General features: G+C 38.2%; 1 protein-coding gene across 1 annotated transcript in view; it reads right to left on the bottom strand.

Annotated features, from left to right (window-relative positions):
* Positions 1 to 26,669, bottom strand: part of LRP1B (LDL receptor related protein 1B) — a 1,721,287-nt gene that overhangs the window by 247,836 nt on the left and 1,446,782 nt on the right. The window contains exons 54-59 of the mRNA XM_079782447.1: positions 24,176 to 24,316; positions 22,456 to 22,643; positions 13,420 to 13,603; positions 11,864 to 11,949; positions 2,047 to 2,169; positions 319 to 500 (exon numbers count right to left, since the gene is read on the bottom strand). Of these exons, the coding sequence (XP_079638573.1) occupies positions 319 to 500; positions 2,047 to 2,169; positions 11,864 to 11,949; positions 13,420 to 13,603; positions 22,456 to 22,643; positions 24,176 to 24,316 (904 nt within the window). The remainder of the gene's footprint in view (positions 1 to 318; positions 501 to 2,046; positions 2,170 to 11,863; positions 11,950 to 13,419; positions 13,604 to 22,455; positions 22,644 to 24,175; positions 24,317 to 26,669) is intronic.

The following is a 26,669-nucleotide window of genomic DNA, read 5'->3' as shown; positions in this document are numbered from 1 at the left end:
CCTCCAAGATTTAAAGGCATTAAAATCAATCTGTAAGTTTTCTGCATTTCCACAATACATTTGTTGATTAGTTAGAAAGACCTTTGTTTAGAACTTTAAAATATACTTGCTGTAAAATACCATAACTTTAATTTTTTATGTCACTGATAGTCACATTTCTATTTTTGAGTCCTCAGTAAAGATTTCTACACATTCACACTTTACATTGGTTTCCATGTTAAAACACACAGAACAGGATTTGTCACGTTAAATGTAATCCACAGTCTTAATTCTTAAGTCTTAATTCTTAAGTTAAGATTTGCAATGTTTGTTACAAACCCAGCTCGTGGATCTAAAGACAGGTCCCTGGGAAACTTCAGCTTTTTGCTAACGAGTATAGTAGGGTATAAGCCATTGACTTTGGATACTTCAATGATCCTTTTCTCTGTGTCAGACCAATAGAGATTTTTTCCAATCCAATCAACAGCAAGTGCATTGGGGACAGCTGTGTTATGCACTACCTAACAAAATAAGAATTTAAACAATTAACAGTGTAAATGCCTAGAATAAGAACTGAACATTTTTTTCTTGATTTTTACAGAGATAATAGAATTCTATTTAAACATTAGAAATAAAATTTACATAGGCATAAAACAGAACAATTTATCCTAATAAAATGACTTACTCGTTTGTGAGAAATTACCTAATATGTAATCAGGACCCCAGAAATTACATGCAGTTTTAAGAAAGAAATGCTCAAATTTAAAAACAGCTATTGGACAGCCGCATAATTATTGATCACATTTTCATTTTAGTCTATTTGTACTCTTAAAATTTGGGGCAAAAAAAATCTGTCACAAAGACATACACACACAAAAATTATTGAAATTTATCTTTAACAGGTTCTAGGGGAGATATCAATAGCAGTTACCATTCCCCCAACTGCTGTTGCCCTATGTAAATGCTCTACTACAGGAATGGAAAAAAATGCAAGGGAGAACCCAACATAACCAAAGGGAAATTATTCTCACACAACTATTGTGCTCAATTCTAACCCATCTCAATATCAAATATAATAACAATATAAGCTTTTTATATACAAATATGACACATATAAAATAATACAAAATTCTTAAAATATATGAGCACTATTTTTGAGTTTTCCGTGCTTTGAGGACTGAATGAAAGAAGCAATTGAAACATGGGGCTGCATAGAAACCAATAGTAACATAGTTAGAGACAAAAAACCACTGAATTTTTATAGTTATCCTTTCCCAATAACCACAAATAATAAATATATAAAGTGACAACATGAACATTTTCAGCATTTAATAATATCAACCTACAATACTGAATTGTACAATATCTTTTCTTCTTTCTCCCAAATTCCAAGTTGGAAAATTGTCATGTATGACCATTAAAATTAAAATCAGTGAATTATTAATCCCAAAGGAAGAAATATGCATTTTTTAACCCTATGTTATGACATAATTTAAAGTATTTAAATAATTTTATTTTAAAACCTGAGATAACACAGAAATGGAACCAAATAGCTCATATCTAGAAGGTGACAGGTATTTAATTATGATGCTGTCTAATCAGAACATTCATAATTTTATACAAATGCATTCAATTATTTCCATCTATAGTAGGTTAATTTTAATAGTGGTATAATTTTAATCTATAATTGAATAATTAATATTTTACAATTACAAACACTGTCTCAACTTTTTCTTTTATATAAATTAACACAATTGAATCTAAGGCACTAATCATTCAAGCTGGAACCATCCATCACATTTTCTAGGGTTGTGAATAAGGATCTAAATTTTATTTATTCAATTTGATTTTACCTTATTTCAAGTAATAGCATTATAATGAAATATAATAATAAAAGGATCATATTTCACATTTAAACTATGTATTAATTTACATTATAAAATGTGAAATGCAAACCAATCTAATATATTCTATCAGTTGTACCATTACCTTCAAATAACATTTTCTATTTAATTCAACCACGCTAATAAAATATCCAATAATCCCATTGTTGTAATGTTTAGGTACCTTAATATCACTTCCATTTAAACACATTCTATTTATGCGGCTGCCATTGGGTCGGCTGGAATCAATCCAGTAGATGAATTCTTCTCTGTAATCAAAGTCTACAGCAATAACATTGTTTAATCCCTAAAAAATAAAAAGGAATAGTTAAGTAGAAATTATTTTTAAATGTTTTAGGAGTTTATAAGAGTCTCTATCTCCTTTTAAATACTTATAGCTATTGCAATGAGTGGCACTTGTGACCAAATATTTTTAAAAGCATCATATGTTTTCATTTTCCCTGCATTATACACTTAAGAGGTTGCATAAGTTATTTGAAAATATTTTACAAGCAGGTCACAACAATTTCAGAATTTTTATAGATAATGGTGTAAGCAAATAGCCGGTAAAGGGGGGCGGGGGCAACAACTTGCTTTTGGAGAGATAAAGTGAAAGACTCTCACTGTAGGTTAATATTAAATACTAGGAGCCCAGCGTGCAAATTCGCGCGGCGCCGCCCACCCACCCACTGCCCTGCCTTGACACCCGAACCTCTCCACGCAGAGCTCCCGCACGCCTGGCCCAGCCCCCAAACCCTCTGGCCTTCTCTGGCCGCTTCAAGCCCTGCCCTCAGTCCCTCGAGTCGCCTGGGGCTGGTCCCGCCTTCTCTGGGCGCCTCCCTGCTTCCGCCCTGTCTCTGGAGCAACATGGTGGCTCCACCCTGTCATGGCGCCAGAGGAGAGCGTGGAAGCTTCCTGCCTGCTGGGCTGTGCTCCTTCCCCCGGCAGGTGGGCCGCGGGGCACTCAGAGTGCGAGCTGTGGGTGGCGAAGGACTGGTGAGGGGGGTGCTATGGGCTCTCACCCCTGCCCTCCCGGGCATGGGATGGTCCCGCCTCCTCCGGGCTCCTCCCCGCTTCCACCCCATCTCTGAAGCAACACCCCAGCTAATATGCTAATGACCTGGTCATTACCCGTTATGGCGTCCTGGCCATTAGCATATCAGCTCTTTATTAGTATAGATACATTTGATGTCATTATTATCATCTGTTCTGTACAGTAACTAGAAAAGAGCACAGATCTAAATGGGAAAAACTAAAGATCTCTCATGATTTATGATGATCCCTGGATAGCCATCTGATTAAAGTCAGAAATACAATTTAGAAATTTTATTATTTACAAAATCTTTTGTCTCTGGATAAACACACTTTTCCCCCCTCCCCCCTTTTATGCTTCCAGTGGTTCCTTAGGAAAGCAAGTGCCATGTTAGAATTTAAAGTCATAACCTTAGGAGAGTATTTGACCAAAGAGGAAGTGGAGAGTCAATATCTTTTGTCCCGGGTGGTGAGGAAAAGCCTCACTTCGGACTCCTGGTTATGCAGTATTTAGCAGGGAATGAAACTAGATAGGAATTCAGCCAATGGGTTTTAGATGCCTCAGATCTTTGGTTTAGTAGTTCTGCTGTTTGACTGATGTTGTTGAGCACTGTGCACAAGGATCTGGGAGTCTTCTGAGATGTTAGATTGTTCAAATGATTCCTTAGGGATTCGTTTAATTTAGGTCTATTGTTAGGGCTTGTAGATTTACTACCTCAGTGGACCAATAAAACTTAGATCAGAATTTCAATTGTGCTATCTCATTTTAATGCTTGAATAGTTTATTAATATATAAATTCTTATGGATCAAAAAAATAATTTGATACAGCAGACACTTGGCAAGGCCCTGAGAGATCTTTACTATATCTTTATAGCTGATGTAAGTTGCTTATATAAATATTCACCCTAAAGTTGTAGTTTAGTATTAAATTATTTCAAGAATCACTTATTAGTAGGTTTAGTTTTATAGTTAAGGATTAGCATTTCAGGAAGATAAGTTCTTTTGTTTGCCTTGGTTTGGTTTGGAGAAGGAAGGATGGTATTTACCAAATGTGAATTGTTTCATTATGTAGTCTCAAAATTTGCAATTTGATAATAAGAATGACACTGTATTAGATGTATATAATGCCTTTTGAGAAACAGACAAAGGCTAAATTGTTACTGTTCAGATTTTAGTTCTTTCTGACCATCTCCAAGACTAAGGATAGCCTGTGTATAGAAGCAATTTAGAGAAGGTTTTGGCAAATACTGATTTTTTTTCTTTTCTCAGCAGGGCTGTATTCTAGTAGTGATGGTGTTAAGATCATAGTTTCAAGTCAGATGCTTTTATTTGGCTTAACATGAGCAAAATATTTTTCTTCAGCTCCAGATTATAAAGGTAAACGGAAATAGCCTAACCCCACAGAATTGCATGCCATTGCTCATAAACAAGAGACACAAGGAAGTAAACATGACTCAGTGTAAATTCCTCACTATGCCCAGATAAATATATGCAAGTGTACTTCTTATTGATGTTCCTAATCAAGGTAATGACTATAGTGCTAAAAGAAAAACTAAACTAATATCCTAGTCACAGATTCATAACATTCACTAAAAATATATTCATAAGCTAAAAACTGGAGGACTTCTTAACTAAATGCACAGAGACACATCTAGAATGTTGTCTCTGCAGAATCAATGAATGTTCTAAAATATACAATGAATATATTCCAAGTTCTATAGAGGGTTTAAAATATTCATTATAGTTCTCACTATTGTAGTTCAGTGAATAGAGTGTCAACACTCAGACTGAGGGTCACAGGTTCAATTCCTGGTCAAGGGCATGTACCTAGGTTGCAGGTTTCAATCCCAGGCCCCGGTTGGGGTGCATGCAGGAGGCAACAAATCAATGTGTCTCTCTCACATCGATTTCTCTCTCTCTCTCTCTCTCTCTCTCTCTCTCTCTCTCTCTCTCTCTCTTCTGTCTCTCTCTCTCTCTCTCTCTCTCTCTCCCTCCTTTCCTCCCTGCCTCCCTCTCTCCTCCCCACCCCCTTCCACTCTCTCTAAAAGTCAATAGGAAAAAATATCCTCAGGTGAGAGTTAACTAACAAACAAACAAAAAAATAATAATCATTACACCCCTAACTGGTTTGGCTCAGTAGATAGAGCATCGGCCTGCAGGCTGAAGGGTCCCAGGTTCGATTCCAGTCAAGGGCATGTACCTTGGTTGTAGGCACATCCCCAGTAGGGGGTGTGCAGGAGGCAGCTGATCGATGTTTCTCTCTCATTGATGTTTCTAACTCTCTATCCCTCTCCCTTCCTCTCTGTAAAAATCAATAAAATATTTTTTTAAAAATCATTACAATAGTAGTCTACAATATTTCTTACATTCAAATGATTTTTTCACCAGATAAATAAGGTAAATGTGTTAAGGTTCTATGTTAGGCTTGCAATTCAGATAGCTATGGATAAATTAGAGGTTTATAGAGAAAAGGTTGAGAGAAACTTGTCTCCAACTTTAGCAAAAATTCACCCACTATCCCCAGTCATGCAAAATTATTCTCCTTTCTTTACAGTAATCAATTTATATAATATATATACAATTCCAAATTTAGCAAACCCACTATGATAAATTAAAGTTGTAAACACAGAAATTGAAGCTCTGAATTCTGACATATATATCTAGCCAAACTTGTCATTGTTATACTGCTTTACAAGTCATCTACACAGAAAGAGTGCATTGATTTCTTTGTAGAATCATATGCAAGGTATGGTCAAAATAATGTCTAAAATCTAGAGTAATCCCAGTGGCTTCAGAGATAAAAATTGATTTCATCAAAATTATATTTGCTTCTTTCATTTCTGTAGCTAAATACTTATACCCTTTGGTTCAAGATGATTAATTTAAGAAATTGTTTTGTTTCTCTTTTCAATTTTACTGGAATAAAAGGCACTGTTAGAATTGAATTGGATAACATATGGAAAAGCTACTTGATTAATTTTCCTTTCTACAATCCATATTATTAAAGTAGATTTTCTAAATGTAGTGTATGAATAGAAGTTATAGCTGGCCAGCTATAACTATGTTTTAGACTACATAGGCTAATTTTTTTTCTACCAGTTGTTATAATTTTATGCTACAACATTTCTTGAGATTATTAATGATAACAGTATATAAAATTCAAGATGTTAGGGTAAATCATTTTCCCAAATCACCTACACAAGACATTCCCAAATAATTAAAGCAAAGATGGTGTCTTTCATTTATTTTTACTGCATTAAATATGGAGAGATAATTACTTTTGTTTTCTACCCAAGTCTGTATATGTAGACAATCTCTAAGACAGAAAAATGGTTTTCTACTTCCTAGAAGTTCTTGAGTATTTCTACAATGCTATGACAAAGGTATGGTAAAAATATGGTCCCTGACAGAAATGATGTATTCAAACTGATGGCTGTGAAAACTAGAAGTAAGAGTTACCTTTAGTTGGGGGGTCTCTATTTCCTTGCTCAATGGTCACATTAACAAACGCTTTCCAAAAGCACAGGTGTTTAGAGTCCTCATGAGCTTCCTCATCTTCCTCACTCCCTTTTTATTTTCGTAAGAAAACTATCTGAGCCCAATCAGCATGGCTCAGTGGTTAAACATTGACCTATGAACCAGGAGTTCAAGGTTCGGTTCCCAGTCAGGGCACATGCCCCTGTTATGGGATCAATCCCCAGTAAGGGTCATGTAGGAGGCAGCAGATCAAGGACTCTTAGTCATCATTGATGTTTCTATCTCTCTCTCCCCTTCCCTTCCTCTCTAAAATCAATAAAAATATATTTTAAAATAAAAGAATACTATATGAAATTCATTCCCACTTAGGTACTAGTGATTGGCAATAGTTTAAAATTATGCCACCAGGAAAAAAAAAACAACTGCTATCTGAAAGTGTGCATTAAAGTGGTTTGGTTATATGAAATAGACTTAAATCATGCATAGAAAAAAGTGATTTTGCCCCATTAAGAACAATTTCTGATAACATATTAGCTATAAAAATAAAAAATAAAACAACAAAAGAGATATCAATAGAAATGTCCTGAGCCACAGGGTTGGAAAATGAAGCAAGGAGCGCCATTGAAATTGTTATGGGTCTTTCATGTTGCTATATTAGTTAAATTTGTGGTTTAATTGAGCTTATAAATAGAGTATCCTAAAATGAGGACTTCCTAAAATAGCACAGTCTAAAACAAAGACATGCTAAAAAAAAACAACAACACATACACATGTGACTACATGGATGGATTTTGAGACTATCATGCTAAATGAAATAAATCAGACAGAAAAAGTAAAAAACCATATGATTTCACTCATATGTGGGATATAAAACTGAAAGCAACAAATAAACAAACAAGAAAAACAAACAAAAACTCATAGAAACAGATAACAGTATGGTGTCATGAGAGGGAAGGGGTGGAGGAGGAGTAAAGGGGGTCAAATATATGGTGATGGAAGGGGATTTGACTTTGGGTGGTGAACACACAATGCAGTATACAGTTGATGCAGCATATAATTGCACACTTGAAAACTATATACTTTATTCACCAATAAATTTAATTTAAAAATAAATAAATTAACTAAAACAATAACTCTTTAAAGGCAAAAAAGAAAATGCTCCCCACCACACATACACACACACACCATGAAAACAATAAAAGATATAGTAAAAAGAAAATAAACATATCCCTTTTCCAGAGATTATACAAGGAATTAATGACTGGCACACTTAACTTGGAAGGTAAAGGGAGGTCATAGAGATTTACTCCAAGAGAAAGATAATTTTCAATATTCTGTACCTTTTCTATAAGCTTAAAATTAGGCTACACAATACCATGGCTTTCCCTCAAGGAGGTTGCCCTATACCAGTGCCATTTCTCCTAATTCCAGTTCCTCCCACTATAGCTTTTTTATCGTTCGCATCTGTCTTCTGCTGAGATTCCAGTGTGACATAAGCCAACTTGCTTGACCTTTCACCCTGATAGTATCTGCCCTGCCTACTTAGACGGGTTATTATTGTAAGGACTAGGGGCCCCGTGCACAAAATTCATGCATGGAGGGGGGGATGACCCTCAGCCCAGCATGCACCCTCTCCAATCTGGGACCCCTCAAGGGATGTCCGACTTCCCGTTTAGGCCCAATTCCACCAGGATGGGGCCTAAACGGGAAGTCAGACATCCCTCTCACAATCAGGACTGCTGGCTCCCAACTACTCGCCTGCCTGCCTTCCTGATTGCCCCTAACTGCTTCTGTCTGCCAGCCTGATCACCCCTTAACCACTCCCCTGACAGTCTGATTAATGCCTAACTGCTCCCCTGCCAGCCTGTTTGCCCCTAACTGCCCTCCCCTGCAGGCCTGGTCCCCCAACTGCTCTCCCCCACAGGCCTGGGTACCCCCCAACTGTGCTTCCCTGCAGGCCCGGTCACCCCCAACTTCCCTCCTCTGCCGGCCTGGTCACTCCTAACTGCCCTCCCCTTCAGGCTTGATCTCCCCCAACTGCCCTCCCTTGCAGGCCTGGTCCCTCCCAACTATGCTCCCCTGATGGCCTGATTGCCCACAATTGCCCTACTTTGCAGGCTTGGTCCCTCCCAACTGCCCTCCCCTGCTGGCCATCTTGTGTCCACATGGGGGCAGCCATCTTTGACCACATGGGGGCAGCCATCTTGTGTGTTGGAGTGATGGTCAATCTGCATATTACCATAGTTTCCGGCGTGTAAGACAACTGGGCGTATAAGATTTTCCTGGGTTAAAAAGTCGTTTTATATGCCGTAAAATACAGTAGTCCAATATATCTAATCCATTATATCTAATCCCATCAATATAGTCCAATATACCATATTTTCCGGTGTATAAAATGACTTTTTAACCCAGGAAAATCTTACCCAGTCGTCTCATACGCCAGAAAGTATGGTACTCTTTTATTAGATAGAAAGATAGAGACCTGGTGCATGGGTGGGGGCCAGCTGTTTTGCCCTGAAGGATGTCCTGGGTCAGGGTGGGGTTTCCCTTGGGGCATGGGGCGGCCTCGGCAAGGGCCCTGTGGTGGTTTGCAGGCTGGCCATGCCCCCTGGTGACCCAAGCGGAGGCCCTGGTATCTGGAATTTATTTATCTTCTACAATTGAAACTTTGTAGCCTTGAGTGGAGCCAAGCCTCCTGCTTGCTCCATGGCGGCAGCCATTACTGTTGGAATTTATTTATCTTCTATAATTAAATCTTTGTAGCCTTGAGTGGAGGCTTGGGCAGGCCAGGGTGTGTGGAAAGCTTGGCTTCCTCCATCGCCAGGGAAACCCAAGCCTCCCTCCTGCTTGCTCTATGGCCGCAGCCATCTTGGTTGGGGTTAATTTGCATACTCGCTCCTGTTTGGCTAGTGGGCATGACTGGTGGGCATGGCTTGTTGGTATAGCGGAGTGATGGTTAATTTGAATATTACTCTTTTATTAGATAGGATGAATCTAGGTACATGAAAGTGTGTAGCACATGTATGGCATAAATTCAGATATTATTTTTAACATCTTTAAATCTTTAATCCTCATGTTAAAGAGAACACTTTATATTGTCCAAATGAATATTAGTTGAGGAAAAACACATTTTTTAAAAATTTAGTTAAATAATATAGAAAACTAGAGGCTCAGCATGCATGAAATTGTGTGCAGTTAGGGTCCCTAGGCCTACCCTGGCCTCTGTTGCTGGCCTCTGCCGCCCTGTGACACTACGTGAAGTTCCCCACCCTGGGACGGTCCGCAATGCTCGCATCCCCTCAACTGCTCCGCGAGGCTCCTCCCACCCCGCCACTGCTCCACGAAACTCCTCCCCCCACCCCCTCCCCACCACTGCTCTGCAAGGTTCCCCCCGCACTGTGACTGCTCCGTGAAACTCTCCCACCCCGTGATTGCTACTGCTATGTGAAACTCACTACCGCTGCTGCTCAAAAGTCCCCAGTCCCGCCCACCGCCACCCCGCCTCATGGCAAGCAGCTGGTGGGGGGGAGGCGGACTAGTTGTCTATTTGGTCCTGAAGGCATCCAGCTCTTTTATATATTAGGACCATTTGGCCAGCAAAAACTTTTCCATTTCAAAAGTTATATCTACTTGAATTTTTTTCTAGGGATATTCATTAAAGAGATAGTTGTCTGGCCCTGGCTGGTGTGTCTCAGTTGGTTGAGCATTATCCTGTGCTTTGAAATGTCACTAGTTCTATACCCAGTCAGGGCACACACCCAGGTTGGGGTATGTAAATTTCTCTCTCTCTCCCTTTCCCTTTTTCTCTATCTCTAAAAATAAAACAAATAAACAAAACAAATACAAATACATAAATAAAAATAAATAAGTAAAAATAAATCAATGCAAACATATTTTTTTTAAAAAAGAGATAATTGTCTGACTCATACATTTTAAGTAGCTTCAATTTAGTTTTTTAAAAAACATGAGAATATTTTATTCAATCTCCTTAGGGCTCAGAATTAGGGAGAGGGGCAGTGTGATCCAATGGATGTTAGTGGCTCTTCCAAACTCAAGATAAAGAGTCTAAACCTCACAGACAACCGTGAATTAGGCAGGAATATTGTGGCAAGCACATGGTAAATTTGAGCACTCTGTGGATTTGGAAAGCATGGGCTGTATGTCAAAGTGGCAGTTGCTAAACTGGCTAGATGGAAGCCATTCAGCTATGTGAGCCTAGCAAGAGTACACCGTCTTTTTTTCTTTCCTTTTTTTCCTTTTTTTTTTTTTAATGTGACTTAGAGGAAAGCTGGAAAATCTAACTCTGTCATGAAGAGTCAATATTACAGTTGTTAATGAGAGATTAGCATTAAAATAAGGCTAAATCATTAAGCAAAATGAGTGAAACTCTAACAGCAGCAATGAAGAAATCCATCAGTTGGATGGGAAAAAATAATTCTAAGTAAGTATTTTTTGTGTTGCTGAAAAATTACCATATGAATGGCATTTATTTATTTATTTATTTATTTATTTATTTATTTATTTATTTATTTATTTTTGCCTATGCCTAATGCTGGCATAAATACACTATACGAACAAGAAATATCCTTATTTTTGGCACACTTGTTCCAGACAGTGCTTTCACATATGCATGCCATGATTATCCAGTTTGGGGCAATGAGATTTTTGTAGCACAACAGGTACAAGTTAAATAATTCCAAAGAAGCTATTTCTTCTGACAATTGAAAGTTTGCTATAACTAACTATATGTGATTCCTCTAGTCTAGGTACTAGCCATTCTAGTTTTAATCATTTAATTTTATGCTATTTTCACTGCAGACTGGGATGGAAAAAAATTGACAAGAGCAAGTCATAGCATTTTATCTTGCCATAAAATGGAAATTTTATCTTTTCCTATCAAATAACATATGTAAATATACTTTGACAATAGAACTCAAACCTCAAAACAGATTTCCTTGGGTCTTGGGATGGGTTGGGAGATAAAGAGGGTAAAGAATGAAAACATGTGCCTCACAACCTTTTAACTAAGTGTCAATCACACTTCTGTTCCCTTGTTTTTTACAAATTTTAAAGGCTAGGGGTCATTAATCCTGTTTATCTCCTGGTTATAAACAGAAATTTGAATTACATTAAAAATATTTATTTTTAAATCCCAAGGGGGTTGGGGTGGGGGGCAAGTTTGGTAATGCACAAAACTCCTTAAAAGAGAATCTTATGCTTTCTCTGCTCTAGCTATTCTTGAGATAGTTACTCTCTTCCATGAATTATACCTTGCATCTTTTACTTTCTTTGAAATGGTATGATGTGACAAATTCAGAGCATCACCTGGACAATTCAAACAAAATAAAATTTATAGTAATCTCATATACATATATGCATGTATTTATGACTAGCATTTCATAAATTCAAATTGTGAGATATATCTGTGGCTCTAGGGCATACTTAAAGTACCCATAATGAATAGTATGAAATCATCATGGGAATGTCATACCTGTTTTAAAAGGGTGTAGTTGGAGCCATCAGTGCTAATTTTTCTTATCTCATGATGATCAGCAAGAATTAAAAAAGGTTCCTCATCTAAATACCAAGACAGAAAACATATTAGACTTTTTGGATTCATGGTTTTCAACTCTTCTTTGTTTCTGAAGTAATATAAAGTCAAATGCAGTGCCCTCCAGTAGACTAATGGTTAAAAAATTCACACTGAGACCTCAGTTGATAATAAGATGAAGAGGCTACAGACACCCAGACAGTACAATCAAGATAATTATAAATGCTAGCCCTCTCTTTCCTTCAATTCTCTTGAATATTAAGTTATCTAATTTATTTGAAATTAGTAGAAATACCTGCTGTTATAATCTGATTTTAGATGATTGTTTTTAAAAGGATAAGCTACCCCATCTTAGAAACCTACAGTATAGTTAAACATTCATATAATCAAATATTTCATTTTTTATGATTAAAAAACTACCTTTTGCTCTCAGAATAGCTTCAGTGAAAACTGAGTATCATTCCCTACATATACATTTTTTTCAGATGTACAGTATCTATAATCCTTATCTATTAATTATACCTTTCTTTATGAGTCTATTTTTAAAAATCCTTTAATAGTCTTTACTTCCTTCTTGTTGTTTGTCCAATATCTTTTAATATCTCACTTGTTCTAGAAACTAGTAAAGATAATAATAAGAATCATATATGTGAAGATTCTCTAAACCTTTCAACTGGTTTTACCATCAGAACTTATTTGGAAACAAATTAGTTGTTTTAAATGCTGTCACCAGCATGTATATTTGAAAGAAACTGGCAGTGTTATTTGATTCATTATACTCCAAAGCAAAGTGAGGGTGATAGAGACACCTTATGTGCCATTTTTTATCCATTTTAATAGTCATTATCATATATTGCTTTGTATCATTTTAATATATGTGATAACTTCCACTAAAAATTACAATATATTTTTTAAGTTATGGTCATGTTTTATTGAATTTTCTACTTTACAAACAATCACACTACTTGGAACAAAGATAAGTTAAATAATTTTGCTGAATCACTGGAAAAATTCAAGTTAGCTTACATAGCTGATTTATTATTGTTGTCATCATTGCTACTGTTGCTATTATTGCCTAGATGTTCCCCTTGACATGCGTATGTGAGTGTGTGTGGTGTAGGGAAGACAGAAAAACTGCAAGGACACTGTCACAATAGGCTCTTCAATGGTCGAGGCCAAGCCTGCTTCTAAGAAACAGTGATTCAGCAGGAGGCAATGCTAGAGACTGTTCTTGTTACCTGTGAACACTCTCAAAATATAAACAAAACAAAGAAAAACCCTTAATAATTCACAAGACCAAAATGCAGTATTATTAGAAACAGAGCAGTTTGTGGACAACACAAAATCAGAATGACAGATCCCAGATCAAGGTAAGTAGGGAAGAATTTTGATTTCTGAGAAATAGCAAGAATGAATGAATTTAATAAAATGGCTATAAAATTCAGGATCCATATGTGTAACTGAGGTTGGATCAGTAGACAAGTTCAATTTGATACCCGAAAGTGATTTGCAGCCATTTGGGTTATCAGGTTGTATTGCATAGCCATCTGTACAGAGGCACTTGTAGGTCCCATATGTATTGATGCATCGTTGGCTACACGGAAAGCCCGTAGAGCATTCATCAACGTCTACACACGTTTTACCGTCATCCTTCAGTTGGAATCCAGGCCAGCATTTGCACTGCAGAATTAAAAACAAACATCATCAATTCATACCATTGTCATTGTCTTTTTCTTATTGGCTACCCCTTTAGCATGACTGAACCAACAAAAGGTAATGGCAAATTTTCTGTCAAACAGAGATTAAACTTCAATAAGAATTACCAATCCTATCTAATAAAAGAGTAATATGCAAATTGACCATCACTCCAACACACAAGATGGCTGCCCCTATGTGGTCAAAGATGGCTGCCCCCATGTGGACACAAGATGGTGGCCACAAGATGGTGGCCACAAGATGGCCACCAGGAGAGGGCAGTTGGGAGGGACCAGGCCTGCAAGGGAGGGCAGTTAGGCATCAATCAGGCTGTCAGAGGAGTGGTTAGTGGGTGATCAGGCTGGCAGGCAGAAGAGGTTAGGGGCAATCAGGAAGACAGGCAGGCGAGCAGTTGGGAGCCAGCAGTCCTGGATTGTGAGAGGGATGTCCGACTGCCCGTTTAGGCCCGATACCAGTAGGATAGGGCCTAACGGGCAGTCGGACATCCCTTGAGGGGTCCCAGATGGAGAGGGTGCAGGCTGGGCTGAGGGACACACACACCCCGAATTTCGTGCACCGGGCCTCTAGTATCATATAAAGTTAAAGTTAAAAATATTCTCTGAAATATCTTCATTTGAACATCTGAGGTTGGAAAGATTATAAAAGTTAACTGATATCACCGTAGCCATGTGATGAGAGAATGACAAAACGGAACTGAATTGTCAACTTTCATTCCCATTCTATTTTGTTATATTGTCTTTTTAGAAGACTGTAACAGTCATAAGAATTAAACCTTATGTGGAATTTTGACCATTACTAACATTATCACATGTTATTTTATTAGAGCCTTACATAAATTTATGATGTAAGTATTATATTCCTTAGTTAACTGATGAGAAACCCAGAGGAACAAAGGTGAAGTTGCCTAGATAAAGCCAGGAGGAGAGTTGAGGTTGGGGCGGGGGGGGCTGTAATTTTTTAACACATAGTAAAGATCAATTAATATTTATCAACTGGGTTTGATTCCATAATCAGATATGTTGATGTTGACTGGGAAAATAATAATAACCTAGTTTCTCCATCATTATTAAATAAATTTGTATCATCAAATCTTTTCTTCAGTACCTCTATGATCTTCTACATGAACTTCTGAGGATGATCTACAAAATTTACTAACTGGAATGTCAATTCTGAGTACAATGTCATGCCAAATACGTTTTTGAGTTCCTGGAAATAATAAGGTGCTATGATTGGTCACTGTCTTTCAGTTCTCTATTCAGTCCCTGCCAAGAAGCATATGAAAATTCTAATTATACAAAATGAACCTATAATTGGCCAGATGATTATGGTCATATTAACATTTACCAAGGCTATTTAGTGGTCTTTGAATAAAGAAAATTGTGAGTATTGTGTGGGACAGTGAATTAAAAAAGAACTTTAAGTTATTAAGAGTAACTAGTAGTTAAGGGTTAGCCATAGTAAACATTTCATAATTTAGATCATTTATTTACGGGTAAAGGTAACAGAAGAGCTTTTCCTATTTTTAGGATAATATAGGAGATACGTACATACATATTGTTAAATAGCCAGCCAACAATTAATTGAAGGGTAGAATTTTTTAAGTACAAGAAAGTATTTATTACTAGGAGGGAAAACATCAACTTCACCTGAAGCTGTTCAAAAGATAAATACTTTTTTCTAAGTCCTTTTACAAGAACTAAGTCCCTTTAAGTTCTTTGTACTTTATTCTTTAACAAATTTCACCAATATTAATCTAACAATCTTAGGCAATAATAAAGGATTGTGTTGCGTTTAATCAATAAAACCCACTAGCAAGCCAGCAAATCAAAGCAAAAGCAACACTTTGAAAAGTAGTATTGTCACAGCCTAAGATATGATAAGGACAGTTTGGGTAAGTCCTTCTCATATCTTAGGCTGTGGCAATACTTCTTTCCCAAGTAATTAAGAAGACTTAACTTACTACCTGATGTAGAAAGGCAAGAGATTAAATCTGAAGAGAAAGAAACATCAATGGAGCTATCAGCTATTAAAGTGTGTGTACTTTTTGGGGTAACCTGTATGTTACCTCAATTATTAAAAACTATATATTTTTTGAAATGAGAAACTGACAGGATACAAGAAGATGTAACTGAGGACTGGAAATTAGACCCTGTGATTGGTCATGTGGTCAGGAAGCCAGAAGACCCATAGGCAGATACAGGGCAGTGCTAAATTCAAGGGCACTTTAGAACAAGTGAAAAGAAGTTGCATAAAGTATGTTGAATCCCTCTCAAAAAGTATGAAAAACTTAAACAGTGTCCCAATTTTAACCGGATTTCTGAAAATCACTTTGAATGCCTAATGTCAAGGCTTACAGAACTACTATATCAAATGGACAACTTAGATAAAAACACATTTATGGAATATTAATTTCCTAAAGGTAAAATTGGTAAACACTACTGAATGTATTACACATTTCTATAAGCAAATGGAATTAGGATGTTTAAGGTTTACAGTAAGTTTTTTTTAAATTGTTTATTGAATAAAAATATTTAAAAAGATAATTTACTACCCAATCCAGTAACCTTGTTATAACAAAAACATTTTTACTCTTAAATAATTAATAAACATCTATGAGAAATTCTGCTAGCCTGACCTATATGAGCAAAATGAAAATAATAATGACTTGCATATTCAACAATAGATGAGAAATTCATAACAGTTTAAAATTTATTCACCTTCATTTAAAAATACATTTTTTATAAAAGTGAGATTTATATATATTCAATGTCATTTTAATTTCCCTCCTCATCTAGAACTATTTCAAATTTTTCTACTTTGTGTCAATTTTCATATCAGATCATAAAACTGGAAGAAAGAAACACAGCAACCCAAACTTACCTATCACATTTAGGAATATTTTTGTGCAGTTTTTAATGTGATATTTGACAAAAATTGATTATTTTATTTCTAATGTATACATTAAAACTTCCTTCTCTCTCAGAAGTATTTTTATTTTTCACATGGTAAATTTCCCTTCCCTTCAAAATAAGATTCTTGCTTTAGTAAATGTTATTACTCTCTTTTGAATAAATACATTGCATGTGTTTTACAGCAAACATATAAATTGTTCACATGCCATAAGGTCTAATTTTTGCTTTCATCAGGAATTTTAATTTTATTGCAGAATGTGGAGGATTTCTTGACATGTACTGCTGATAATGTATTGAGAAATAAGTTATTGGATAGTTTTCCCCATTTCCTGAAAAAGAAAAACCCATCATCTGACATTTTCCCCCCCAAATAGTTAAGCATTTTGTTGTACATAGGCTTTTTATTCAATTTCCTACCAGTAAATATATATGTAAAATATGTGCTTGAACCTTTGCTTAAGTTTCTTATTTATGATTCTAAACTTAGCTCCTTAAATTTTTATACTGGTCTGTTTCTCACAGTAGATGTTTCATTTTATTCATCGATTTTCACATGTGTACATATTCAGGAACATTACTCACAGAACTCTGTCAGGTATCATATACAAATAATTTTTGTATTATGAAATAGAGTGTCTATTTCAACTATAATTCTCACTTAAATCATTTCTAGAGAAGTCAAAATAAAAATACTGATATTTTAAAGGTATGGAAAAACAAACATTTTTGTGCAAGGAGTCTTATAAAGTGATTAAAATAGTATGCTTTAACGTATTTTTCAGGGTGACATCTACTGCTACCAAAAGTAATTTTCCAAATATAGCATTTCTGTGCACAAAATACTTGTTATATGCAGGCATTTAAAAAACATTAAACCTCATTTTGAATGTTATGTCAAAAGGTTATAATTGATACTTTATAATTTTTAGATTTTACCACCAAGATTGTTATGACAAAGTTTAAATACACACAGAATAAACACAAATAAATCTACTTTGAAATTTACATTTTGGATATATATATTATATGACACACACACATATATATATATTTCTATAGATATATAGACTTATAGTGTATATTATATAGACAGAAGTAAATAATTATTTATAACCTATGACTTAAACTTTTAAGTAGTTTCCTGTAATAATTCTATGACATATGCCCTGCTTTTCCAGGAAACATTTCTATATTGATTGTACATAAATAGCTAATATATTTTTATGCTCCCTTGGATTTCAAATATTTACTGACAAAATTAATTATTTGACACATAGTCATCTCATTAAGAGCCATCTGGACTCTTTGTCTTGCTTTCCTTTTACTTACAGTATAGTGTTCCTGAGTGCATGTATGTTTTATGTTTGTTTGTTTTTTCCTCACCTGAGGACATACTTATTGATTTTAGAGAGAGAGAAAAAAATGGATGTAAGAGAGAAACATTGATCAGTTGCCTCCCATACATTCCCCAACTGGAATCAAACTTGCAGCCTTATGCTGTAAGGGATGATAAGACATCAGCCCAGGACTAATTATTGTAGTTTTTATATTGTATCTATATAAAGTAAAATCCTGATCAATGTAGTTAAACTAATCATAATGCCAGACATTCAGAAATTAAAAATGGCAACATGGTCATTTGGCTGAACTGACGGTTTAAAAGACCCGGAATCTGCTTCCTAACTCTAATTCCAACCTTTGAAACAACTCAGAGTAAATATGCTGCCTATTCCAGTGCTTCATGTACTTGAATACAGCTAATTAGTCATCATCGTTCCAGGCAAAACATCTTCCAGAGGTGTGTGTTCCAGACCCCGTATGCTTCTGGAGTACAAATTTGTATACACTGCAATTTGTTAAGGGTCCTCTTAAAGTGCCATGCGCAAACACGTCCACGGTACCCAGGTACGTTCCGATCGGTGCAACACACAGTAGAACAAAATCTGACCTCTGCAATGGCCCTAACTGCCATTAGACTCCCTCTGTGTTTTATAAGAGCCACTAGGGGCCCATTGCACAAAATTCGTGCACTGGGGGTCGTGGGTCCCTCAGCCCAACCTGCCCCCTCTCACATACTGGGAGCCCTCAGGGGATGTCCTACTGACGGCTTAGGCCCGCTCCCCACAGGGAGCATACCTAAGCCGCAGTCTGGCCTCCCTTTGTGGGAGGCAACCGGGCTGGTCAGGGGAAGGCACCAGCCCCATCACCCAACTGCTGCAGCCACTGCCAGTCACCACAGCCACCAAGGTGTTTTCATCATCATGGACTCCAGTCCCTTCACCAAGAAAAATGACAACTTTCTTTAGGCATTTTCAAGATGTGTCTTTCATAGGATATGGATTTCTTTATTTATTTTTTATCCTCACCTGAGGGTATGTTTTCATTGACTTTTAGAGAATGTGGAAGAGAAAGGGAAAGACAGAGAGAAACATTTTGATTGGTTGCCTCCTGCATGAGCCCTGATCTGGGCCCCGGCCAGGGAGGAGCCTGCAACCTAGGTACATGCCTTTGATCAGAATCAAACCCAGACCCTGCTGTCTGCAGGCTGAGGCATTATCCACTGAGTCAAACCGGCTAGGGCAGGATATGACATTTCTTAGCCTTCCAGCATTGGACCTTCATCTTTTTCTCCAGAAGTGTGGTGGAAAAACCCTAGATCACCTTTTTGGATTCTTATTACCAAAGTTACTAAGAATATTACCAGTGGCATACAGGAAGCATAGCCAATGTGCAGTCAGAAAAGGTGTTTCCTCTATAGTTCACACCAATGGAGGGCTGGGCCCTGCCCAGGACTAAAGCCTCTGGCCGAAGCTTTAGGCCTGGGCAGGCCTCTCCAGCTCCCTTGGATCACCGGCTCAGCCCCTGCCCAGGCCTGCCCAGACCGAAAGCCTCTTGGGCAGGAGCGGACCCCCAGCTCCCTACAATCAATCGCAGGGGGTCTGCTCCTGCCCAGGCCGAAAGAAGACCCCCAGCTCCCTGCCCAGGTGATCAATCACAAGGGGTCTGCTGGTGTACCAGGCCGAAGAAACCCCCAGCTCCCTGCAATTGATGGCAGGGGGTCTGCTGGTGCACCAGGCCAAAAGCTTCTGGCGCCTCTCAACGGCCGGATAGGCCCGCCCCCGGCACCTTTCAACGGCCGGATAGGCCACCCCGAGTCCCGCCCCCCAGCCTCCCACCGGCCCAATCGTAGGCGTAGCGGAGTGATGGTTATTTGCATATTACCCTTTTATTAGGTAGGATGTCCTATTGTGATTCACACGGAGCTAGTGCTCCTTTAAAAAACACTATTTCCAATGAATTGCTCCTCTGGAGACTTTCCCGCATTTACACAATCAGTTTACCGAATACACAACTTTAATTTTAATATTTTGTTTGTTTGCATCCTCCATTCCAATGTGAATGAAGCAGATGCTTTAAAATGCTATTTCTGTCCATCAATTTTGTCAGTGAAACACTCTCTTCAGGAAAATGGTACTAACAGAAAGCAATTAGGCTATCAGGAATGATTTATTTTGTTAATGTACCTGCACTCAGTTCTACTACTTCATGGGTTCTGCTTTTCCCCCTGCTCATATGAAAAAGAATGTATTCTCCAGTATTGTGGTAAATAAATGATTAGCCCATTTAACTTCAAATATGTATGGGGAGGAGGATGAGGGAAGAAATGGGACCTTTGGAGTTACATACATATCTGATGCAGCTATTAATATAACAGTAATCTTCCTAAACACTGAGCTTCTCTTTCTTATTTTTTTCTTTATGTTCAGCATATATTGAAAAATATTTTGATTTTTTTGTCATCCTGAGTATATTTTCACAAAATTACACATTATTATTATGAGTTGTATATATAGAAACTCTCCATTTAAATAATTTTGCACACACACATATATATATTATTTATATTATACATATGCATATATATATATATATATATATATATATATATATATATATATAGTTGTTGTCAATCCTCACCCGAAGATATTTTTTCCCTTGATTTTTAGAACGAGTGGAAGGAATGGGGTGCAGGGGGGAGAGAGAGAGAGAGAGAGAGAGAGAGAGAAACATTGATGTGAGAGAGACACATCAATTGGTTGCCTCCTGCATGCACTGTAAGTGGAGCCAGGGTCAAAATTGCTTCCCAGGTATGTGTCCTTGACTAGGAATCAAACCCGTGACCCCTTGGTGTATAGGCTGAAGCTCAAACAATGGAGCCACACTGGCCAGAACCCTAACAATATTTTGATGCCTTTTACATTTTACAGTTATATTGGATTAAAAAGTTTTCGTTACCCCCAAATTATTTTTTAGTTGAATTTACGTGGGTGAAATCCCATATAATAAAGAGGTAATATGCAAATTGGTCGGGACACTGTCACAGAATGACCCATCAGCAGGCTGTGTCCCTGCCCCTTGCTCAGGCATCTGCGAGGCCCAGGGTAGGTAGGATAGGATATGATAGGAGGGAATAAGAAAGGAGAGGGAGAGGAAGGCAGGCCTGCATGCAGACAAGCCAAGAGGAGAAACAGAAATACAGAAAAGCTACAAGACAAAGACGCAGGAATGGAAAAAGGAAGGAAATGCGGGGCTGCACATGGGAGGGGGTGGTGACTTTGGGGCGGGGTAGAGCAGGTGGGGCGCAGGCGATGCAGAGCAGAGAGCCCTACCCAGACGTGGGAGGAGGGTGGTGGCCCCCGGTGTGGGCAATTGGTGGGTTTGGCGCCCACGGGTCCCAGGACAGAGGGGTGGACAGTCCGAGGCCTTCCAGGTGGAGGCGCTCCTGCTTCACGGCAGCAGCACCCGGGCTATGCGGGCCTTGGCCACCCTGGCTGGGCAGGGCGCTCCACGCTGGGAGGGGAGGCAGTTTAGCTGGAGTGGAGTTGGAAACTAAGTAGGGTACTCCTTTCATCCCCAAAAGCTGGACCCCAAGAACACTGGACAGGGTTAGGTTGGTGGCGCGTTAAGAGTACTTTGTTGACTAGAAGTTGGGGTGTCTCAGGGCAGGGAATGGAAGGAGGATGGCGGCGGGGAGGCAGGGAAGTGGGGGCAGCGAAGGCCTGGCCAGGGCTGGGCCCTGGGCTGGGAGTTAACGCTCCCCAAATGGAAGCTTTAATATCAAAGTGTGCTCAGGCGGGGCTGGAAGCAGGTCCCAGAGAGGAAAGGGGAAGGTTTAAAAGAGAAACCAGTGAACAGGGTGGGGGTCGGGGCGGGGGGTAATAATAGGGAAGGAGGGAGGGAGGCAGGGTTCAGGCTCATAAGGGAAATGTGAATGGGGGGAGGGTGGGAGGAGTAAGAAGGAGACAGACACAGGGAATGAAGGGAGAGAAGGGAGGAGGGAGGAAGAGAGGCCGCAGGAGGTTCAAAGGGAGGGAGGTAAAGAAAGCAGGAAAGAGAAGGATGCTAAAATGGGGTGAGGTCAGGAAAATAGTTAAATAAAAAGAAGAAACAGAATCTGAAAGTGAGGGGTTTAAAAGGAGGAGTTAGTAAGAAAATTAAGTACAGGGTGATTTTTTTTAAAATGTAGTCGGACATCCCCTGAGGGCTCCCGAACTGTGAAAGGATGCAGGCTTGGATGAGACACCATCCCCCGGCCCCTGCCCCAGGCCTCCCTTGCATGAATTTCATGCACCGGGCCTCTAGTTGGTTAATAAAATGATACCAGTTCAGGCATACAATTCTACAATACATCATCTGTATCTTGTATTATATGTTTACCACCCCAGGTCAGGTCTCCTTCCGTCATCATTTATCCCCCCTTTGCCTTCTTCTACCTCCCCCACACCTCCTCCCCTCTGGCAATGACCAAACTGTTGTCTGTGTCCATGAGTCTTTCTTTTTTTAATTCTTGCCTAATCAAATTCTAATGTATTCAGTGATTTGCTATTTTTGATGAATACCAACCTTGTAACCAACTGGGAGGTCCTGGCAATCTTGAGAACATCCACTGACTTTCTTACTCAAACATTCATTTATATGGCAGTTTTTCTCATCTGAGCCATCGCCACAGTCATCCTTATTGTCACAAAGACCTCCACTGGGAATGCACCTGCCATTTTTGCACATAAAAAATGAACTGTTGCATGACTGTTCTGAAAAAAGAAAATAAAATGAATGGAATATAAAGGGCATGCCATTGTTTTTATACTACAGTTGTTGAAAACATTCACAAATATGATAACTTATCTGTCTAAAATCATACTGAATATATGTACATGTAAAATACTTTCTATTTACACACAAAATATAGAAAACCAAAAGCAAACTGAACTTTTGCTCAACCCACTGTACATTCCTTTATCATGAAAATTAACAATCAATATAAGTGTCTATAGCCCTGGCCAGTGTGACTCAGTTGGCTGGACATTGTCCCATGCACCAAAAGGTTGCCAGTTCGATTCACAGTCAAGGTACATGCTGGAGTTTTGGGTTTGATCCCCAGTAGGGAGCATAAAGGAGGCAGCCAATCAATGTTTTGCTCTCATGTGGATGTTTCTATCTCTCTCTCCCTCTCCCTTCCTCCCTCTATAAAAATCATTAAGAAAGTTTTTTTTAAAATGCATCTATAGTAAAATTAATGGAATATTTCTATCTTCATCTATATTGTGACAATTGAGATCAAAGTGTAATGATAGTTTGACATTTCCCTCAAGCCATAGGTCTCTGTGAAATTAAATGTCACTAAAAATTATGAATCCAGAATAGGTAGATATTCCTAATTTTTTTTTCATCTTGGAAATATAACATTGACATTTAAAAATCAGGGCATAAAAAAGACATTTTTAGTGAATAATAGTTGTTCCATATATAGCCACAGGAAGAAGTCCAGACTTTGTAGCTATTCTATTCCTAATGATTTGAATGTTACTCATTATTTAACATGATAAAAGAAAGCTTATTAACATGCAAACTACATGAGTAGTTTTTATTTTAAAATACATGACTATGGCCAGGTGTGCCTTGGTGGTTGAGCTTCAACCTATGAACCAAGAGGTCACTGGTTCGATTCCCAGTCAGGGCACATGCATGGTTATGGGCTCAATCCCGAGTTGGGGGCATGCAGGAGGCAGTCAATCAATGATTTTCTCTCATCACTGATGTTTCTACCTCTCTCTCCCTCTCCCTTCCTCTCTGAAATCAATACGAATATATTTAAAAAATATGACTATGTATTCAGTAAAGAATAGGGAAATTATCGATAGACCAAGTTCGGCTATGCATATATTTAGTTAATATGCAATTTATTTTATTTTGCCTAAATATGAATAACACAGACTTTCTCTTAATAAATCTCAACTTCTTTTATGTTTGAAGTTTTGAAGTTTAGCAGGGAAACTTTATTCACATAAAATAATGTATTAAGAAAAGGTGACCTTTTTGAAGGGGTAGGGTGATGGATTCATCAGGTTCATTGCCTGAAATCTTTATGTTTTTAGCACATACTAAATTTCTAAAACTAGCTTCAAAACATTATTAGATTCTGCATAGTGTCACTAGATACATCAATGCTTAGTGATTTGCATTTCCTTTTTTTGACTACCATACTAAGCAAATCAGAGTCACAATTTGCCATTAAAAAAAAGACAGATTTTGGAATAAGCACAGCTTCATATATTTTTTGTACCTGCACTTTTGCACTTGGGGTTTAAAGGTGCTTCATCAGAGTGGTCAGGGCAGTCAAAGTCTCCATCACACTGCCACTGTGCATTTAAAAGACATCGTCCATCAGCACAACCGAATTCTTCTGCATTACATGGTCGGTATTCTAGAGACAAAGAAATAAAGATTCTAATTTATATTATTTATATCATTAACATTATCCTTATTTATTTAATTATTTATTTATTTTACAGAGAGAAAGGGAGAGGGAAAGAGAGTTAGAAACATTGATGTGAGAGAAACATCAATCAGCTGCCTCCTGCACATCCCCTACCAGGGACAGAGCCCTCAACCAAGGTAAATGCCCTTGACTGGAATCAAACCCGGGGACTCTTCAGTCCATAGGCTGATGCTCTATCCACTGAGCCAAACCAGTTAGGGCTATGACAAACGTTATTTAGAACTGCAACCTCTAATCTACACTAAACCTAATTAACCATGTGGATTACCAATGCCTCCTATTGGAATTGTTTCTATTTCTATCTGGGACAGTGGTCATACTTGCAAGAAATATTTCTGCTTGGGAAGTAGGACAGAAGTCCAGAAAATAAAGTTGTAAACAAGGCACTGTTACTATTTCTAGGTGAGAAAACAAGAATGCAGGACTCCAGTATACCATCTCTGTTCACCTATTATCTATATTCTAAAGAGTTCCCTTAGAATAGAAAACAGAATGGAAGCTATTAGAATTATCTTTAAGACGAAGCTTGGTTAGGTGTAGTACTAGAGCTTATGGATGAACTGATTCTGAGTTATAACGGTACTTCTCAGAAGCTGTAATGTCATGTTTATGTTTGTGAATCAGCATTCAAAGTGTAAATAAATTGTTTAGATAAGGAAAATGAAAAGCCAATTATAGAGCAACTAGCGTTCCCGTTGCAGGAAAAATCCTGCAATAGGATTTCCTGCTGCACTCTACCCCGCCTCCGCTCCTCCCTTGTCGCCCGCCCCGCCTTCTCAGCCAGCCCACCTGCTTTTCCCTTCGCCCCCACCCCGTCTCCACTCCTCCCTTGTTGCCTGTCCCACCTTCTCGGCCAGCCCGCCTGCTTTTCCCTTCGCCCCCGGCCCCGCCTCCGCTCCTCCCTTGTCGCCCGCCCCGCCTTCTCTGCCAGCCCACCTGCTTTTCCCTTCACCCCCGGCCCTGGCTTCGCTTCTCCCTTCTCCTCCCCCCGGCTTGCTTGCTTCTCCGAAGCTTTACTCCCTTCTGCAGCTCTTGGGTTCTTTGATGCTGTCTTGATATGCAAATTAGCCGCCATCTTTGATGGGGTAATTTGCATACTCGTCCTGATTGGTTGGTGGGTGTGGCTTGGCTGGTGGGCGTGGCTTGGGTGTAGCGAAGTGCGGTCAATTTGCATATTTGTCTATTATTAGATTAGATAAGTACAAGAAGTATTGTAATTATATATTGATTCTTAGGTGCATTGAAAAGTTTTATTAAAATCACAATATCCGCCCATCAGTTGTTAATGTTCATGTCTATGCCTGATTGTGAGTAAAATTATTTTAATTGTGAATGTTACCAAGTTTTAAATTAGATTTTTCCCTAAATGTGTTAATAATAAAACCTGTCATTTCTGTTATAAACTTTCTGTTAAATCTTAACAAATAGTCAATTTTTGGAGAGAGAAAAATAAGATTTTATGGTTTTAAAAAGTAAATAAAATTCTATTAAAAAACGAATTCAACAATGATCACTTGAGATGTTTACCACTTTGAATGGCAAAAGTAGATAATCTAACTATCCCCAACTTCCTTAATGTTTTTTTCCCTTCCTCTACCTGGGCACTAGTTCCTCCTTTTGTGTTACTATATCTATTCAAGTTTCTCCCAGCCCTAAAACAATAAAGGTCCATTGACATGACTCTTAACAACACATCTCTCTTTCACTTTCACTTACTTTCCTCCAGTTCTTTGATTCATTGACATCTACATTCTGAAATTCCTCAGAGATAAGAAACCAAGTGACAAGTGTCAAAATCAAAGGTGTCTAATACTCTAATCTACTTCATTTACTTGTAGCTTTTGACATCCTTGACCACACTACCTTGGAAATCCAGGCTTCTCTCTAACTGCTTTCCCTGTTTCGGTTTTTTCCCTATTTCTGTATGAAGTCCTCTACTCTTCCACCCCAAAGTGTTGTAGGTGAAGTCCTAACTTCAATCTTCAGTCTACTGCTATCTCTCTTTTCCTCTCTACAGTGCTGAGTATATTCATTCTTAAAAAAAAAATACCGTATTTTCCAGTGTATAAGATGTCTTTTTAACCCAGGAAAATCTTCTCAAAAGTCGGGGGTTGTCTTATATGCTGGGTGTCATCTTATAGGGCGGGTATATCCCAAACTCTATATTTTAACTGGAAAAGTTGGGGGTCATCTTATACACCCAGTCATCTTATACGCCGGAAAATACAGTACATACATATATATCTATATATATATTCTAGAGGCCCGATGCATGAAA

This window comes from Cnephaeus nilssonii, assembly GCF_951640355.1.
Source record: "Cnephaeus nilssonii genome assembly, chromosome: 10".
Classification (NCBI taxonomy): Eukaryota; Metazoa; Chordata; class Mammalia; order Chiroptera; family Vespertilionidae; genus Cnephaeus; species Cnephaeus nilssonii.
This window is presented reverse-complemented; position numbering and strand designations above follow the sequence as displayed.